The following is a 21,211-nucleotide window of genomic DNA, read 5'->3' on the forward strand; positions in this document are numbered from 1 at the left end:
ATCTTTTGCAATAATTATTATGAACAACATACCATAAAATTCCATAGCATACCACGCTACATTACATTTATTTATTCATACAAAGATACATATTACAAAAAAATAATAAGATATACCCCCCACCTCTATGAGGCATTGTAATCATATTATACTTAGGTCGAGTTTACACGATATTAATTGCTACCAATTCATGCCCAACTTGCTTCAACATTCTACGCTCAAATTAGCTAGTAGATTACACAGTTCAAAATTCCTTAATAATATTTATTCATTGTATTTCACGGGCTAGAGTGAACTATGAAGTAATTCTAGCGGTGAACTATTTATTTATTTATTATATCCTATTGTGTTATATACTCGTATATCACTGATCACTTTACACAATGTGCAACATTTACCACCTGCTTGTGTTTGAACATCCAATTTCTTAATACTTTAATACTTTTTGTGAAAGCATTGTTATTTATTTGTTTGACGATTATCATGAAACGACAGACATTAAAGTAGATAAAAAAAACTTCAAATTAAGCGCGTTAGATTTTTATTTTCCTTCAACTATAAACGTTTATTTACATGCCAAGAATACAAATATAGCTATACTATTTTGAGGCTTTTGTATAAAGTCCGCTTTCTACAACGCAAAGGGTCTAGGGTTTAATTCCCAAAATGGTTGAAGCAAAATATGTTTATTTAAAAAGTGTTTTTCCACTAAAATATTTGATTATATATTTTATTTTTTAATTCTAAGATATTCCATATTCAGTATAGGATAAATGGATATCCGACGTAAATTTAGAATTGCCTTGGATTATTGTCGTTAAGGTTAACATTATTTTTTATAGATATATATCCTTCATAGCTCTTATACAAGTAGTTACAAAACACCTATCCGACCAACATTGTTTTTTAATTCATTAAAAATACAAAAAGACATGCTTATTTTTCATTAAAAAAATACTGTAAACGAGTTTCATGCTAAATTTACCATACGGCTTATTAATTATTATTATGTAACATATTATTTTTTTTCATTATTGTTGACACTTTTTAAAAAAAAATTATTATATATAACGTTATTTTGTTTTAAACTATTACCGGTACTTAAAAAGTATTTTTTAATTATTATTATTTAATTCACATTGTGCCCGACAGTGCAGGCCCGAGATGAACATAACACAACGAACCAGTTTTCTGGCAATAGCACCTGTAACTTGAATAAAATGATAAAGCAATGCAAATGCTGAATTCGCTGATACATCAATAACTTTATATGCCGTTGTTCCATCTCCTCCATATGAATCCACTCCTTGATAATGATTTTATCAAACAGTTATCTCAATGCATTGCAATGAATAACAGTAAAGTTTGTTACAAAATGTTAAAAACAACGTTTAACGCAAGGACTGATCGTCACTTCATCATCATTCCATGTCTGCTTCCTAGTTGGAGAACGTGGTATTTTTTTTTTTTTATTTATTAAGGAAAAACAACAGTTGTTATATAAGAATACAAAATATAAAAAATAGTACATACATCCGGTTAAAGTTTTTCACAAATATGATTAGAGAATATGTTACACAGTAAAGAGAAAAATAATATATTATATAAGACATGAGAAAAAAAAGAGCTCGTAAGAAGGTTAAGGGATGAGGAAATAGGGTGGAGGAGTGGAGGAGAGGGATTTCCATAATATAGTTAAACGATTCAAAGTTTTGATATTATAATAAAATAAACATAATTAAAGGAACATAAACTTATTACACACTGACAAATGTTTCATTTTACAGTGTTGCAAAAAGTTTTTTTTTTGAAGTCGCAAAATGTTGTATTAAAAATATCTAAATGGTGACAAAGTAAATTAAATTTGGAGCAGCTACGATAAATAAACTAGTTTTGAACATAATTTTTTTTGGGCAATGAATTATAAAAAAAATGAATTTGTGTTGACTTTACAGGACAATTGATTGAAATACGCTCCAAGAGATATGGACTATCGATAAAATTGTTTAAAATTTGTATCCACAAAAAGCCTCCATGCATCTCTATCCATGCATCTCTGCCAACTCCTTTGCGTCTTCCCAAGTCAAGTATAATACGAATATAATCTTGACAAAAATAGAAAATTAACTTCAAGAAATCGGGATAAAATCGTTGTAATTTCTGTAATGTACTTAGTTATTACAGTATTGAAGAAAATTCGATTTAAAATCACTATGAATAAAATATATTATACGAATTTGTTATGAATGTGTATTAATATATTTCTTTTCCTCCTATTTCATATATGTTTTATAAACACTCTTTTATCACATGTAATTCAAATAGCAGAAAATCCCATTTTTATTTTTTTTAAATGCGCATAAATTAACATATGTACAATTTGTTTTCTTCTTCTTGTCCAGGCGGATGAAAAATACAGTCCTTTAAATAAATAGAACCAAAACCATTATTTTTTTTTTTTTATAAATTATGAAAAACTGTTTGTTCAAATTAAAGAAACTTTATTTATTTTCCAACGTGTTTTAGATATTTGATGTTACACTTTCAATAATGACTGATACTAACAGGAAATACGTATACGGGTATTACTGGAGGAGGTTCTTAAGAATATATTCTTTAGATATAAATATATATGTTAAAACATTTAAAAACAATTGGATATAAGAGAAAATCGGATATAAGAGGATAATAAAAAAGTAATGTGCGCTGTAAAGCATTTATTACTAAGTAAATATTTAAACATAGTGTTTATACTGGATCAGACGTTAAAATAAAATACATACGATCTTAATTCATTATTGCTGAGCTAAGTAAAAATAGCACCGTGTGTTGGAAATTCCCGCAGTATAATTTTGTACCTATTATTGTTTAGAAAGTGTGTTTCGCAATATCTGACAAAGGTGTCTATTAATAAATATACCCAAGGAATTTTGACTTCAACGCTGGCCTTTTAAAATTGATTGGAAATTTATTTGCGTCGGTGGGTTTTAAAACTAAATTTCATTTGATATAATATTATTATGCTAATCGTTCTGTTTTAGCACAACAAAGGTCGTAAATTCAAAAATGATTATATAACTCAATGTTCAACTGTAAATTATTTGGGTTTGAAAATTGGCACGGTACATCTCAGGGAGGACACATAAAAAATGTAAAAAACAGAACTCGGTTGAAATAAATTATCATTGATTATAATATCGCTGAATTATCGGGTTTGAGAAAAGTCATATTGGAATATTATGTGTCATTACGTGGATCCTACGGGAATACGAAAACCCATTGTCTTAGTCATTATGTCCTGTTAGATTATTCATTAAATAACCCGATTGAATATTTGTAGATATATCATTATTTTCACAAGTTCGGAATATGTCTATTGGCTAGTTAACTTATTAGTTTCGGACGAAAAGATGTTTGATTTTTAAATGAAATATTACATTTTGTTTTTAGCGATAAAAACGCTGATAGATATTTATTAATTTACTAGCTGACCCGACAGACGTTGACCTGTCCGAACGTTGGCTTGCCTTGTAAAAAGACTTTTATTGATAGGTAGGTACCTAGGTACTTGTTTGTGATTAAATTCCAAAACCAAAAATTGTTAATATTAAAATATTAAATTTATGTAGGTACTTGTTTATGGTTGAATTCCAAAACATAAAATAAATATTTTTTTTAATATGGCATTCTTTTTGCAAACGTCAAACTCCGGTCTTCTCACCAACAGAAGGGTGTACTTATGTAAGAATACGATTTATAAAAAAAATATTAAATTTAATATTATTTTAGGATTACCAAAAATTCAGTTAAAAGAAATAAATGGGTAGAAATTAAAAAGAATTTTAAGGAAAGAATCTAATTGATATCCACAAAAAACAAATGCTGTTTGTAAACATTAAATAAAAAACTTATTTTACACACAAAAACACAACATCTTTCCATTTTTTTGTAAATGCATTCTCCTTAAATGCAACCCTGGTAGATCGATGAATAAAACCTTTTTTTATCCTTACTTCTTTTTTACATATTAGATTGAAGATTTTAATATCTACGAACACGCACAGCGCAAAGATCTGTATTTCTCTGAAAACGGCACGTAAATCGGTTAAGCCGTTTAGGAGGAGTTTAGTGGCATCACACGTACAGAGAAATTATAAATATAAAAATTACATAAACGTCTTAAGCCGACAGTTATATACATATGTATGAACAAGAAACTGAACAAAAAGAACTTTAAATTGTGTATCAGAAACAAACAAGGACAATAAAATAATGGTATACAATATATTCACAAACACTATCAACATTTAATACTTTAAACTAACTCATGCCGATTCATCCCACACTGTGTTAGTGGCGAAAAGATCTACAAAAAGCCGGATGATCTATTCCAAAGAATTCCAAGTTGTGTGAAGAATTGACTCATCTACACATTCTAGATATTGGGGTAAAAAACAAAAGTTGCTCTTAGAAGATTTTATATAAAACAGATATGTTTTTAAATGCATGTGCTAAATATCTACACAGGTTGAAAAATAGTAGTGCCTAACTCCCTAAATTATTAATTTAAATTAGGAATTTAATGCTTCAAAACGGATGCAATTCTGTCAAAATGATTCCTCGATTTAAAAATTAAGTTTTTTTTCTTGCAAATCTTCATCATCATCATCGTTCGTTTAGCGCATCTAATGGTGCATAGGGCACTGTATTGGTACACTAATCTCAGCGTATCTTCATCATTTTTGTTATATGAAGGTGAGATGATCAGTCTTATGCTTCAGGTACCAGTCCAGGGACTATAAAATATTCGAGTGTGAAAACAACCTTTTCAATAAATATTTCATATCAACCATGTCGGGAATTGAACCCGAGACCTCTTGCATGACAGGCTAACGCGCTGACCATTACACCACGAGGCGGACAAATTTTATAGTGATTATAATATATGCATTCAAATTATAAAAGCAGAAGGTTGTGCAATCACGAGTTCGTTAGACAAACATGTTTATTGTTGATATTTATAAACATTAATAATATTTTGAATTCCTTCAGTGAAACAGTGAAGTCATTATTTTCCAGGTATTTTTTTTTTGTGTTCAAATATGTTTTTATTTTAGCTGCATCGCTATTTACTCCTAACATTCGTGATTTCAAAGTGTTATTTGTTCAATCAATCATCATAAAACTTCATTAAATGTAAAAGATGACAGATACCATAATTTTATTTTAAAAAACACCTGTCGACTAATCTACCTTTTATAATGTTTGTACCTGATGTTTTTACAAATCATATTATACAAAATCTTTCAGTTCTGTTTTTTATGATTGACTTATTACCGGTATGTTGGTAGCAAACTGCGGTAAACCAGTAACTTTCCGGTGGACCTAAGGCGTTAATTAATAGATTAAAATAGTAGTTAATCAACTAAAAATAAACGAAGAAATTAAATTATAATGAATTGAAGTAGTATTTCTTTTAGAGGTACTTTGAATAAACGTTGCTTGCTGCTTTGGTCGATCCAGAGAGTTATTATATTATATTATACCAGCTGACCCGACAGACGTTGTCTTGCCCGAACGTTGGCTTGCCTTGAAAAAATACTTTTTATTGATAAGTAGGTGCCTGGATACTTGCTTGTGATTAAATTCGAAAACTAAAAATTGTTAATATTCAAATATTAAATTTATGTGGGTACTTGTTTATGGTTAATTTCCAAAACATAAAATAAATATTTTTTCAAATATGGCATTCTTTTTGCAAACGTCAAACTCCGGTCTTTTCATCAACAGAGATGTGTACTTATGTAAGAATGGGTTTTTTTTTAATTTATGAAATTTAATATTATTTTACTATTACCGACAATCCAGTTAAAAGAAATAAATGGGTATAAATTATAAAGAATTTAAGGAAAAAATCTGATTGAGATCCACAAAAAAATGCTGTATATACGTAATATACAAAAAAACAACATCTTTCCATTTTTTATAAATGCATTCTCCTCAAATGTAACCCTGGTAGATCGACGAATAAAACATTTATGCTCTTTACTTATTTTTTACACATTAGATTGAAGATTTTAATATCTACGAACACGCACAGCGCAAAGATCTATATTTCTCTGAAAACTGCACGTAAAGCCGGTTAAGCCGTTTAGAAGGAGTTCAGTGACATCACACGTACAGAGGAACTATATGTTTAAAAATTATTATTGTTTTATAATTTTCCCTAAAAGAGTTTTTCCGAAAACTTCTTGGGAGTATTATGAGAATTGTGCATATGTAGTATGTTTTTATCTAAATAAAAAATATAAAAAACCTATTTTTTTACCTGGTAACCTTTAATTTCTAAAAACATATTCTTGTGTGTGCTCTAGTAATAATACTGTTTATACGTGTATCTAATTTATAAATATTTTTATATGTCTTAACTTTGAGTTTGGAAAACTATCAAAATGGATAAAAATTTCTTATTTAAGTCAATTACAGTTATGACAAAAAAATTTTTAAAAATACATTATTTACGGCCTAAGAACGAAGAAGCTATCCCAGTTAGGCAGTTGAGATGACTCGCCAGCAAAAACAAAAAATATTTACTTGTATGTATACTTTTACTGTACTTTTATTGTATAAATAATCAAATGTTAATTGCTGTAATAAATATGTAAATATGTAATAATTTAATAAATATACTACGAAGATACTAGAACTTAGAAATTAGTTAAACATTATTTTGCAAAATACACCGTTACATTTTTACGTCGTTTTAAGACAACGTGGTACAAAAAATATATTTTTTAAATTATACTATTCGTTTTTAAGATTCCCTGCATCGTTCTTTTACTTACTACGTATATAATATATTCATGATAGTTATAGTGAATAATATTTGTTACTTTTTAAAAATTCAATGGGGTCTCGATAATCCGGACCCCCGCTTATCCGGTGATCGCGATAATCCGGACGAATGGAGGCGGGAGGCATTTCACCTGTGTCGAGCGCCGCGCTTCTGTTTTTCCGTTTCTTTAGCTTCATTCCAAATGCGCAGTCTTTCTGCGTGTTTATTATTCACAGTTGTTAATCGTCCGAAATATTCATATTTGGACATAATTAAATTTACAAGTGTATCGACTTGTCAATAACTAACCTGAAATTCACCTATTAATGATATGCAAGTTTGATGACAACAAGTTACGAGTAGTTCCTACTCTGCGACTTAGAACCCGTTTTGATAAGTGACATTATTACGTACTTTGACATTTCCATTTGGTGAGAAGGAGAAGGAAGTATTGTTGTCGCTTGTTTCTGCGTGTACTCCTCTCTCCGCTTCGCAGGGAGGTAGTTTTCCTGATAGAAGGAAATACTCTACCTCTGAATCCTCCTCGAAGAAATCAAACTCAGAAACCTGCGAACAAAACAAAATTTAATGTAATTAATGATTCAACAAAAGAAAATAAAAAAAATTAAGTTAAATTGTTTAATACACACCCAATATTTTTAACACACCTACATATCGCAACATGAATACTTAAGCGTAATTAGTCTAAAAAAGTCATTTTCCGTTCTATTTATTACTTTACCATAGTAATTCAAAATAAAATTTAAATACCACTATTTATTTATTTGACGGACTTATGCAGTCCATTCTAACGATGGTAAAACAATTTCTTATTACAGATAAAGGCACTAATAAAATAAAATACAACTAAATAAAATTAAAGCTAGGACAAAAAAAAAAATCATTACCTCAAGACAAGATCTGGTCTATCTTAGTGAATTTTTAAAACTATTAAGACTTACACCAAAAAAGTCCAGAAAAGTCACTAGAACTAAATGGTATAACTAAAGTATTGTAAAAATGGTTAAGAGGTTTATTAGTTTATTCATTGAGGTATATAACTAGTCTCCTCGCAATTACTAAAATGCCCATATGTACGCTAAGGTACTGCACAAATCGATCTGGAAAAGATATAAAAAGCGATGGTATTTTTATTTTTATTTTATTTTATTTTATTTTATTTTATTTTATTTTATTTTATTTTATTTTATTTTATTTTATTTTATTTTATTTTATTTTATTTTATTTTATTTTATTTTATTTTATTTTATTTTATTTTATTTTATTTTATTTTATTTTATTTTATTTTATTTTATTTTATTTTATTTTATTTTATTTTATTTTATTTTATTTTATTTGGGAAATCAACAGTTCTACATACATATTTATAGTAAACAAACAGATATAGTGTATAAACTCAGAATTAATAACAGATTTCCACAAAGTATACAAAGTTAGTAAAGAAAATATATTACATATCAAATAAATACATATAAGCTTATACATATAAAAATGTTATTTTCATGTACTCGTAAATATTTTTCAATAATCAAAGAATATATACAGATGACCTTTCATCTCTAATTAATGTTTTAATCTTAATCAATACTTGTTTAAAATAGCAATTTTAATGTTAAAAAACGTCTTATTGATATGTTACCAATTCATGAGGTATCTCCTGTCTCTGTCCTGTTCAGTTATTCGGGCTTACAGTGAAACGACAAACATAGGTAGACGCGTATGCGGAGGGAGCGATATACTGAATAGAACTTACAGTAGACCGATGTAAACAGTCCGTGCTTTTTACTCTACACGTGTTTTGCTTGCCCTCCGCTGCCGATCATTCCTTTTCCTTTGGGGACGACTTTTTAGCTCGGATTTGTATGGAGTGTCATATCTATATATTATATCTCAATTGTGTAATAACACACATAATAATGACAATACTCACATCTCCAAAATATGTTTTTTGACTTAATTCACTAAAATTCTAATAGTTAGATATAATTTAATGTCAATTAAAACATAAGTATCGTACTACAGTGAAATTTTTTCATCAATAAATTAGCAGCAGGCTTATTCTGTCACAACTTCATTTCGTAAGTTCATTCGTTCGTCATATATACATCTCACTTTAACGCAATCAAAATCGTATCTCGCTCTCGTTCCTTTTCATACAGTAGGAATGAATTTACGAATTAGTTACAGAATAAAGCCACAGTAATTTAATAATATTCTTTAGTTCCTCGAATAAATTTATTTTAGTACCTATGTAAATCATACGCACAAATTTAATGTATCTTTCATACTAGACATGTTCTTTCACTGTGTGCCGTTAGTTATTTTTGCCAACGTTTCGGATAGCATTTGCGGCGTCCATCTTCTGAGATTTTCAATTGTCAACCGGACGTTTTGGACTCCAATGCTGTCGGGCAAGAACAAAAAACTGCGTTAATACAAAAACTTTAAAAACTGTACTATTTAAATCAATGTGTTTTATTTTTCTGAGAAGTAATTGACTATATTAACAAAAATGTTCAACGACTTATACACATATACATAGATGCAGTAAGGGGGAGGCATAATAATAATAAACATTTTATTTTAGAAAGCTAATAAGGGATGCAATACTATGCTTTCCATTTACATTTTTTATCCTACATCTTATTTTATATGTATGTGTTGTTTAACATAAATCCTTTAGGTGATCTTGACAAGTCCAACACTCAGTTTTATTGCTGAATTTAGCCATGGTTAGACTGCAAGAATCGGGAGGCTTTTTTGTTTTTCCGACTCTCGCCTGAAACCTACATATCCCGCATTTCAGGAGAGAATCGAAAGAAGGAACCTTACCACCCCGAAACATTATTATTGCACTTCAGTATCTAGAAATCTTGAGGAACTATCGATACGCATTGTTATATGTCTCATTTTTTATATTTGCGACGTTGGCATTGTGTCTGTTTTTTTATTTTTTTAAATTCAATTTTACAATACGCTTGAGAGGCATTTACAAAATAATCCAGGCAAGTACAAACATAGTTAGAATTTAAAAAATAAACAACAACACATTTTTTTAAAGACATGTAGAAACCAAAAAAGCATACTGCAATGCAAAATCAAAAGTAAAAGCTTGCGTAATAAAAAAAGAGAAAATTATGGAAATAATGAAAATGAGAAAAATTAAAAAGGATTTTTTTTAATGCAAAAAAATAGTATAATAAACAAATTAATATTAAAGATAAATAATCAAAATGAAATTGCCGTAAATGTATAATATAATAATATATATGGTTCACATATTAAAAATATTTGAAAAAAATATTTCAGGAGTATAACATACAATAATATACATCAAAAACAGAAAAAAAAATTGCACGATAATATTATAATTGACTTTAAACAATGACTTTAAGAATGTTTGAAAATGAATAATTATTGTTTTATTAAAAATGTCTACATCACAAGTAAATTTGTTGGCTAAGGAATGTAAACGTGGAATCGGAGAGTGTCCTGCATAGTTAATATCTACGTATGTAGTTGCAAATAACTCGGTACTTCTAGTAACTCGATTCGGTATTTTGAAGGTAATAAGATTAAGGAGTTCACAATAATCAAGCTCTCGATGTTCCTAATCTGTATATATATATAGTTAGATAATTTATATAGCGCAATTTTTGTGAAAATCACCTCAAGGGCAGGTCAATGGTGTCTTAACACTGTCGATACATCTGTTAATATTTCAACTAATCCACACCGGCAATAATGATGATATTAAAATTAATCATAGCTCTGACATTACTTACGAACTCGTTGTAAATCGTGTAAAAAAGCAAGCACCTATAGGTAGAGAAAAATAATAAACTACAAAATCAATCAATAGTACCTCCATTTATTCAAATCATCTCGAATCGAATCGTGACTTTATTATATTAAATATTATATTTATTTATCTCATCTCACGTTTCAAATAATAATTTTCATAATAAGGCAATGAGGAACTTCAGCCCTACAGATTGGATAAAAAAAATGTTTTCTTACTCGAGGTAAAAATTAGACCACGACGAAGTTTCTTGAAAATGTACGAAAAAAATATTCAAAAATATTTAAATAAAAACGAACTAATAGGGGAGTTGTGGAAGATTTCCGGTACACTTAACTTCAATGGACCAATCGGCAGCACTGACCGAGAAGGTTCTGGGTTCGATTCCCGGTGAGAACACAAAAAATTTAATGTGATTTTTCTCAAGCCTGGGTGTTCCGTGATGTAATTCACCATTGTTATTAGGCCTCCTGGCCTGTTGTGGTGCAAAAATAAATGTATTTTTTTTTTTTTTAAAATAGTAACTATAAATTATCACATAACAATAGAGATGAAGAACATTTTCGAGAAGGTAATATAGAAGTCTAGGCATCTACAGGGCTTATGACCTCCACTTGGTTCATATCGAAGTATAGAAATTGAAAAAAAATTTTTTTTCAGGTGTTACCTAGTGGGTAGGTGAAATAATTAAATTATATGAATCTCACCCGCATAAATAAAGGTTTCAGCTCTTTAACTTCACAAACATCAACAGATGAAAGAATTGAAGGAATATAGATGTTCAAATATAGGCAGAATGGTGAATGTTACACAGCGTGTAAAGTGGCCACTCAAACCAGCCAATGACAGGTCATAAGCCCTGTAGATGCCTAGACTTCTATATTATCTTATCTTTAATGTTATTCATCTCTGTTGCAATATGTTGATGTTAACAGCTCCCTAGGGAGTTGAATCCAGTCCTTGTCTACAAAAATTTGGACTGACTCAAAATATTGTAAAGTAACTATTAAATTTTTCGTCGGGTTCTCTTAATAATATTTTTTAAATATAATCGGTTTTAGTTTTATTGTAAGTATGAATATCATATACTTCTCAATAAGAATCAAATGCATGTCGATTCAAATTCTTACAAGATCATTGCGTCGACTTGTTTTAAGGAAAACCACAAATTTAAATGATTCTGCATAGTAACAGTTATCAATATTGATTGAGTTACATATATATAAACGTTCCACATGAATGGCATCCTTAAAATTCTAATAAGCCTTTTTAAAACAGTCCCATTTTTACTTTAAGAAATTGTAGTCAAACTACATTCGATTCCGGTTTTTCCACATTAAAATGCAATAATAGGCTGATAATATAATTATTCTTACTGTCCAACGAGTCCATCTTGTTTTTTGAATTATTAATATGATCAATTAATTATTATAATGCATACTATTCTCATTATTGTAAAATTACTATAACAATATCTTAATAAACCTAATCAATACCTTAAAATGATTATATCATGTTTTAACATTTATTTTTTTAAAACTTCAAATACAATGAATAAATATTTTGGCGAACGGAAAAACAGACTAGTCAAAAGAAAAGTTGGTAAAAAAAAATAAAATATATGTTAATAGATATATACGTGAAAAGAAACCTATTTAATTGAAAATAACAGCTGTTTTTTAACGGGGATATAGGCTTGCTTTTATTTACTTTTTAAAAGAACGTTATAAATATGAAAGGATGATGAACGTGGAATCAGATAATTAGTTTGAAAAGAGAGAAAAAGAGGAATCAAGGAAAGAAAAGAGATAAAAATATATATTTTTAAAAAAATAAATGCATACAATACAATACAATCATCATCATCGCCATCATTCCCTTTCCTCACCTAACGGTGCATAGAGCACTGCATTGGTACACCAATCGCATCGTACCTTGATCATTTTCGTTACATGAATGTAAGATAAATCATTTGCCAGTCCAGGAATTATGATATATTTTAGTGTGAAAATACCTTTTTGTCAAATATTTTCATTTTAACCCTGCCGGGAATCGAACCCATACATCATTTTAATTGTACATTGGCGGGCTTATTGCGAAATGGCAATTTCTTCCAACCAACCAATAAAATAATAGTTTTATATTTATCATTCAAGTAACAAAACATATTCAATAGAAAATGTTAAAATATAAATAAATGTATTTTTGTATTAATTATCTTAAATCAATACCATTACTCAATGGAAAGGAAAAAAGAGGAAACAGTAAAGAAGGAGAGATTTAGGAAGAGAAAGTAGATGTTTCTTCAGACGTGATTTAAACAGAGATACTGTAGTAGCATCTTTGATGGTGGATGGGAGATGATTCCGCAGTCGAGCCGCATGGACACTGTATTAGTTAGAGAAGAAAGATAAATCGAATTTAAACAGGGATACTGTAGAAACATCTTTGATAGTGGATGGGAGACGATTCCACAGTCGAGCCGCATGATGTTATGAGTTAGAGAAGAAATAAGAATATTGTGGACGGTAAGAATTAAAACGAAGAGGTAATTCATGAACTGATAGGCATTTTTTTTTACGGAGATATATAAATAGGAGTAGGAGTATGAAGTACAGTGAACTGTTTACATCTTGCATCTGTAAAATGCGTAACTCGAAAATATTTTTCACTTAACACAGAATTTTCTAACAAGTCGGGACATAAAAATATATAATTGTGCCACAGTAGATTTTTGAGTATTAAATAAATAAATAAAATAAAACGCTTTCAACTTACGGGCAACGTGTATTTTTGTATTTGCTACATTTTATATATTATTATACACATATGTACCTTCAACAAATAATCTTACAACAAAACGGCCGTTCATCCAGCTATGCTTTACGGATCAGAATGCTGGACCAAAAAAAAAAGTTCATACTGCAGAAATGAAGATGCTAAGGTGGTCCGCGGGTGTTATCAAGATTGACAAAATAAAAAAATGGATATATTCGCGGTAGTTTTGGGGTCGTGCCTATTTCGGAGAAACTAAAAGAAACTACACTCCAATGGTACGGACACGTTAATAGACTGAAGGATGATAATGTGGTCAGACTTTCCTTGAATATCCATCCCTACACGAGAGAGCCTGAGGTCATCCACAAGCCACCTGGTGGACCAGTATTGAAAGGGACCTGAGGAGGGACCAGAAGGGCTGACCCTAAATAAACTGGGAAGAGGTAAGAAAGGAAAAGATTATTGTGCCACATAACTACATCTTCATAGCTCATAAGAAAACCCATTTCATTTATTAAATCTGCTTTTAATTTACCTCTACCTACACAAAAGTGCTATGAGTCGGCTGGTAAAGATTTGGAAGAATCGCAGAATAACCATTAACACCAAAAAGAGACTGGAGAAGACCTTGGTTTTCTCAGTGTTCATGTACTGTGTAGAGTGTTGGACACTGAGGGAATCTTTAAAAAAAAAATCGAAGCTTTCGAAATGTGGTGTTGGCGGCAAATGCTGCGGATTCTGTGGATGGCCAGACGTATGAATACATCTATACTCCAGGAACTGAACATAAGAGAGAGACTAACATTCATGTGCGAGAAAAGAATCCTGCAGTTCTTTGGGCATATTTCCAGAGGGAACTCTGATAGTTTGGAGAAAACTATTCTCCTGGGAAGTGTCGAAGGGACAAGGTCGCGTGGACGTCAACCGACAAGATGGAGCGGCACAGTCACTGAATTATCAGAATCATCACTGACGAATGCCTATAGAAGAGCACAAGACCGTTCCAGATGGAGGAAGACTGTTTACAGACGAGCCATGCCTGGAGTCAGGCGTAATCACCATCCTCAGACAAGAGACACGGATTGAAAAAAGGGACACTTTATGTAGATACATAATTAAGTCACAGCAACATGGACAGCCAGTCGCACAAACGCCTAAATTTTTCGGGAACTGAAGCTGAAGCGAAGTAAAAAAGTAAATCACTTCAGCCAGGTGAATATCATCCCCAACAATGAAAGTTTCAACTCTTTTTCTTCACAAAAGTTAACAGATAGAAGAGTTGAGGAACGAGGAAGTTTAGTGTTTTTTTTTTTTTTAATAGACTAAGCCAAAAAATAAATAAAATATTATTAGCGCTAAGATTTTTTTTAAAGTTTTGTAATTATTCTACCTGTGACGTCACAAGATCTAGTCAGTGAGTTCTGTTGATTTCTAAACTGAACATCAAGTAGACGAAAGTGAACATTTTCGACCCCTCCTTCGGTTTGCGTTCAATCCAGGAATAAAGCTGCCAAAGCTACTCGCGATATTTGCGCAGTGTACGGTGAAAATGCTATGAATTATTGACTAATTTATTGTAAAAATGAAGGAGAAAACTTCATTAACCATTTTGTTATGTCCTCTCCAACTTATTTTTACAACCAATACATGGTGCATACTAATAAATTTTATTTACAATTCAATTTGAATCGTTTCTGTAGGTACTAATTTTTATTTTTACCGAACAACAAAAGAAGTAGGTACCCGAGCAACCAAAATAAAACCGGTCCATTTCGAGCGGATGTTATTTTTGTGTCTATTATTATATTGACATTTCCTTGACTTGATTCTAATATAATTATATACGATGTCGTTTTTTACTCCTGTGTTTACATTATTATTGTTTTAATGCTATTTATCTATTCGAATCAATTTTAGAACCATAGAATTTACTCGAGCGAATAATTCAATCTAAATTTATCTCACTACAAATTTTTTCGAAATTATAACTTATAATCACGTTGAGTTAAGTATTATTAATTATGCTTTTTCTTTTAAATGTTTATATTTTTATACAATAATATTTCAGATTTAATTCATTGTTTTAAAGGCGATTTTCAGTAGCCGGTAATAACAGCAGTAAAAACCAGTAAAACAGCTCAGACATTTTTATTTCATTTTGCAACGTTATAATATATAATGCTTACGACTGGTTGATAGTCTGACAATGTTGCGAGAGAAATGAAACTGTTTTTTGTATATCAAACTAAATAGATTTAAGTGTCAACCTCTTGTATTATTTTTTTTATTAGTTACATTGAACTTCCGTCGAAAAATATCACTAACTTATTTTAATGTTTTCGTTCAGCATTCGTTTGTAATTGAAATTTAACATTTTCAATATCAAAAATTACGTAAGCTATTTTTTTAAATTTTTCGCATTACTTTATCGCTTAGATATAAAATAATTCAGGCAAACCTAAATATACCTATTTCAAAATAGTACCGTGATCGTTTTTTATTTTGGTTCAGTTGTTCAATACATATGTTTAATTAAAATGTCACTTAGAATATATACATATCAGCAATCACCTATTATTCTTCATTACAAAGGTCCTTACGTATACTATCGAATCTACATTTATCGGGGTTTACGGGAGAGCAAAAACAAACCTTGATTTTTTTTAAAGAATTTATCAGATACTGTAGAATTGCCAAACATGTATCTATCGTATTTCAAAGGACACTGTAAACTTTGCAAAATGCAATGCAAAAAATGTTTTGATAGTATAGGGGAGAGTGGGGTAATGGCGAATATCTAAGGGAAAACGAAAAAAAATCAAGAATAAAACTTTATAATCAAAACTCATTTATTTTAAACATACGTAACGTTTGTATTTTCCATGTAAGATTTTAAAAACGTACATTAAAAGAGAAATAAAAACCATACGAAATTGAACGAAAAACAATAATAATGTTTTGAGTATATCTAAATGCTTGCAGATTGGCTGGATTACAATGACAGGTCATAAGCCCAGTAAATGTCTAGACTTCCACATTCCCTTCTCAAAAATGTTTTCTTTCTCTGTTGCAACAAATTTAAATATGAATAACTCCTTAGAGAGGAAATCCAGGCAGTCTACAAGCATTTGGACTTACTCAAAACATTGTTGAATTAACTACCTGGTAAAAGGAGAAGTATGAAAATTGGAAAACTGTTTTTAGGCGTTACCTAGTAGGTGAATTGGTTCAGCCGGATGAATCTCACGCACATTATAAAGGTTTCAGCTCTTTTACTTTACAAAAGTCAACATATGGAAGAGTTGAGGAAATGTGGATGTTCAAACATAGATAGAATGGTGAATGTTACACAGTAGTTAAAGTGGCCACTTAAACCAGCTAATGACAGGTCATAAGCCCTGTAAATGCCTAGATTTCCATATTCTCTTCTCAAAAATGTTTTCTCTCTCTGTTGCAACATTTTAAATATGAAAAACAATAAACTTGCCATTCGGAATTACCCGAAGCAACGGTGTAATAGTTAATATTACCGTTTTCAGCAAAAATTACATATAAACCCTTTTGAGCAGCTTTCTTCACTGCTCCATTTTTCATGGGCCCATAATTGTTATATCAAGCACATTACCCAATCTTCAGTAGGGGTTTATCATATTTTTCGGAACAGAATTAACAGAAAAACATTTTCTTTAACTGTATTTTCGTCCACAAACAACTTTAAATTTTTAATGGCATTCTAATTTTTCACCTTTTAAAAGCCACTGGTTCCTTTTTATAGTGTGGGTTTGACTCCTATCTGATTTTTAAAAAAATGTTTTTTAATTAACACTGTAAACTTTGATTTTGTTTAATACTATTTGAATATGTAGGTAAGTGACAGTTTCTTCTATAAAATTTAATATCACTTTACTACATTAGTAACAGAAATAACACCATCTAAGAATGTGATTATATGACATAATTATAAAAGCAAATATACAACGGTTCCTACCTTGAACGACGTGCGCGACTTTCCCCTACGAAATGCAGTTCAGTACTGGAGAAAAAAGCGGCTTTCTTATGGCGTGGTTTGGTTTGCATTACCCCACTCTCCCCTACGTGGGAACCGTCGATTTGCGAATCCTCATAACATTAAAATTATTTAAAATCTTATCAAAATGCCAATTGGAGGAGGTTATTTTAGATTTTTGAGATATTATTCCTGAAAGAGTTAAATAAAATGGAATATTGAAAACTTACAAAATATTTTAAATGGCCAGCAAAAAAAGTCAAATTGAAACAATTGCTGCAACGAGCTCGTTTTTGACATTTCAAAAGATAAGTTTTTTTTTAATACGCTGTAGACGTTTTTATTTTTTATTTTCTGTGATTGTACTCGTATATTATCAAAGATATTACTAGAATGAGGAAGTTCAGTATTTTTTTAATTTTTTTAAATTAATAATAGACTATCAAAGAATGCCAAAATTAAATATATATATATATATATCTATCCAGCGCTATGACTTTTAAAAGTTTTGAAATTACTCCGCACGTAACGTCACAAATTCTCGTCGGAGATCGGAAATCTATCACAACATTCTATCATTAGTTTATCTGAGTGAACTTATGACGTATATCAAAGAAGTTTATTTTTTTCATTTATTTTCGGGAAACTTCGCCACACAATTAAATGCTCTAATTTTTACCGCGTGTAAGAAAAAAAATGTCTAATTTCCCGTAGCGCTGAACGTTCTCGTTGAAAATCTATTTTAATAAATACATGAACCCAGAATCCGACAAACGAGGTTTTTATTCTTCTCTTTGCTCTCTTGTAAAATGGCACGTTCTTACCGTGCACCCAACCATTTTGTATATTCCTTCTTTTGATTAACATTATACCTACGTGTATATTGATTATAATATTATTTATTAGTCACCATCATTAAGTGATTCGGATTTCTTAAAAATATATTTATTACTTTAGATTATAAATATGTATATTATACTCACAGCAAGATTATTCAGATAACCATCAACATAAATAATATTTCCATAATAACGAATTGATTCATCGAAGCTTGTTTATTCTTTTTGGGGTACGGGGAAGCCTTTTTTCAGCCTCCCAACAAGGTGATTCGCGTATTAAGAATAAATACTTATTTTTATTATTTTCCTTAAAACATAAAAACCGCATTTATCGCATACCTCAAAATTCGGTCTCCAGTCTCCATAGGCCGTGTTTTCAGCATCTGTCAAGTTGAGAGAATCCACGGTGACGCATTTATTCTCGTCTTCATCGAAAACCATTTTAGGATAACAGCATTTTCTTATACAAGTTGTCTCTTTACATGGGCACATTGTAGCGATGTATGATCCACTAGGCCCTTTATCGACACAATAAGAGTCCGGGGAAAAGGCGTTACTGAACGAAAGCGTGACGTTTGTATGAAAATTCGTATCTCGGTTCAAGTTCAGCCTTACTTTTTTATCGCTATCATAAATTAAATAAAATTGATCCTCAATCCCAGGATCTTTCCACGAAATAGCTATATCTCTCCACACTGGATCACATTTAGGAAATCCGATGTCAACGCGACCGGCATAAATTTTTTTGACTGTTTCCGTTACTATTTCTTTGCTGATTTTAATCGTAGATTTGGACGAGTTAATAATAAAGGGATCAACCGGTAGCCAGTCGGTGGAGTTTGTTTCTGTGGCGTTAGAACATCGGGAAATTTCATTCAAATCTTCTCCGTGTTTGCAGCATTTTCTTACGGTGACGTCTGAAGATATCGCGGTAACTTTGAACATAAACACTGTCATAATCAAACATTGCTTGTACATCGCGAACCGGAAAACTTAATCACAGAAGCGTATAACCATAAAGTAATCTCACAGTCCAAACATTACATATTTTTGCCACTTTTCGCGGATAAGTAGAATAAATATTCACTGAACTTTATTGATTCGCGACATGATTATTTGTATTGTTATGACGAACTGGTCACGGAAATGGCAAGCACCGTTCACTACTTCACGCTGATGGCAAAAAAACACCTCCGCGTTCGCCGAACACAATTATTATTTGTGACCTCAGAGCGAATTCATTTTACCCGGGCCCGAACCATGATGAGGAACGTGTATGGCAATTCCATAATGAATTAATAAATACTTCGAGATCACGCAATCGAGTAGTTTCACGACCGGTTAGCACTTAATTTGATGAGAAGGAGTATGTACTTACATGCATTATGAGGATACCCCTTTCAGTTTTATATGCAACAAATCATAAATTTGTGACATGCAAAATATTGATGATATTTTTACACTGATGGATGCCGAGTTTCTTAGAACTGCCTTATAAATAATATTTGTTTTTTCTTAATTGCATAAAATTGCTTCTTAATAGATCGATAGGGTTTTTTACCGAAGTTTCGAGGGTTTAATCAACCATATTTAAAGTATATCCAAATGTTTGTATACAATTAGATAGGAATTTACCTCTGGGGGAGTTTATCAAATTGATGTATACACAGAAAAATAACATTTATGATGGTGTCGCAGATTGGTTTGAGGTCACCACCGGAGTTCGCTAAGGTTGCGCCCTTGCACCGTCCATTTTTATAATCCTTGTGGACTTCATTCTAAGGAAGTAAATTCCACTAAATTGAGAAATATCCATCTCCCTCTTTTAAAAACTCTGCGACCTTGAGTATGCCGATGATGCGGTTATAATTGACGATACAGTCGGCGGTCATCAGGTTGGTAAATAGGTATTCCGCATGCATGGGTTTAAAAATCAATTTCGCAAAAACCCATGCACTGTGTCACACTTCATGCCTTTATAATCAAAATCCCCTGACTGTCAAACCAAATCATCAAAAGGGTCGAAAGTTTCGAATACCTGGGAGTGTATATTTCACAAAAAGAACTAGGAGTGCGGCTAGGAGAAGTAGGTGCCACATTCAACAGTGTGAAGGCTGTCTGGAAATCGGAAATTTACTCAGTGAAAACTAAATGCCGAACACCTATACTCCTCTACGGATGCGAATCGTGGCACCTCTCAAGGGCAAAATTCTAAGTTTTGAGAATAGGTGTCTCTGAAGAATCATGGGTGTGCGTCGGTTTGACTTTGGAAGAATGAAGTAATAAGAGAACGGACGCAGCAAACTCCGGTGACAACTGTCATCAAGCGGAGACGACACGGCTGGCTAGGCCATATACTGCGGATGCCTCCTGAAAGCCTTAACCACGTTTGCTTACTTTACAAGGCATCAATTTCTCGACATCCTGTACGTCTACTGCTGACTCTTCGTCGGCAGTTCCTGTCTGAATTTCGGGACGAGAACCTAACTTGGGAGGACGCACGGGAGCTGGCAGCCGATAGATATGCATGGAGGCTCTTTGTAAACACCATATGCTCCAACTAGGGAGCGGACATGGAATGATGGTGATGATGACTTCTTCTTGAATTACCGACGATCCACGTGAATTATTTATGTGCTAGTACATAATGCGCAATACGCAATACGCAAGTGCATATAACTATGTAAATATTTACTTACTAAGTATTAATTTATTATTGCATTTAAACTTACTTCATAAATGCTGTAACTGAACATGATAAACCAACATTCTTCATAAAGGCACGTTCAAATGAGTCAACTTTAAACTTATCATAATTATTTTACTTATGCAGTGCGATTCTGAACGCTCTCACGGGGGTAGAAAAAGTATTGCTAGCACTAATCAATACGAAAATTACGTGTTAGCAATGCGTTCTCTACACCCTAGAG

At 31.2% G+C, this 21,211-nt stretch overlaps 1 protein-coding gene across 1 annotated transcript in view; it reads right to left on the reverse strand.

Annotated features, from left to right (window-relative positions):
* Nucleotides 1–19,392, reverse strand: part of LOC148277007 (putative G protein-coupled receptor Mth-like 3) — a 55,905-nt gene extending 36,513 nt beyond the window's left edge. The window contains exons 1-2 of the mRNA XM_088233452.1: nt 18,621–19,392; nt 7,250–7,402 (exon numbers count right to left, since the gene is read on the reverse strand). Of these exons, the coding sequence (XP_088089578.1) occupies nt 7,250–7,402; nt 18,621–19,259 (792 nt within the window). The 5' untranslated portion in view covers nt 19,260–19,392. The remainder of the gene's footprint in view (nt 1–7,249; nt 7,403–18,620) is intronic.
* Between the last annotated feature and the right edge of the window lie 1,819 nt (nt 19,393–21,211).

Source organism: Micrasema longulum, unplaced genomic scaffold, assembly GCF_059751315.1.
Source record: "Micrasema longulum isolate JH-2025_06_02 unplaced genomic scaffold, ASM5975131v1 h1tg001107l, whole genome shotgun sequence".
NCBI classification, from domain to species: domain Eukaryota; kingdom Metazoa; phylum Arthropoda; class Insecta; order Trichoptera; family Brachycentridae; genus Micrasema; species Micrasema longulum.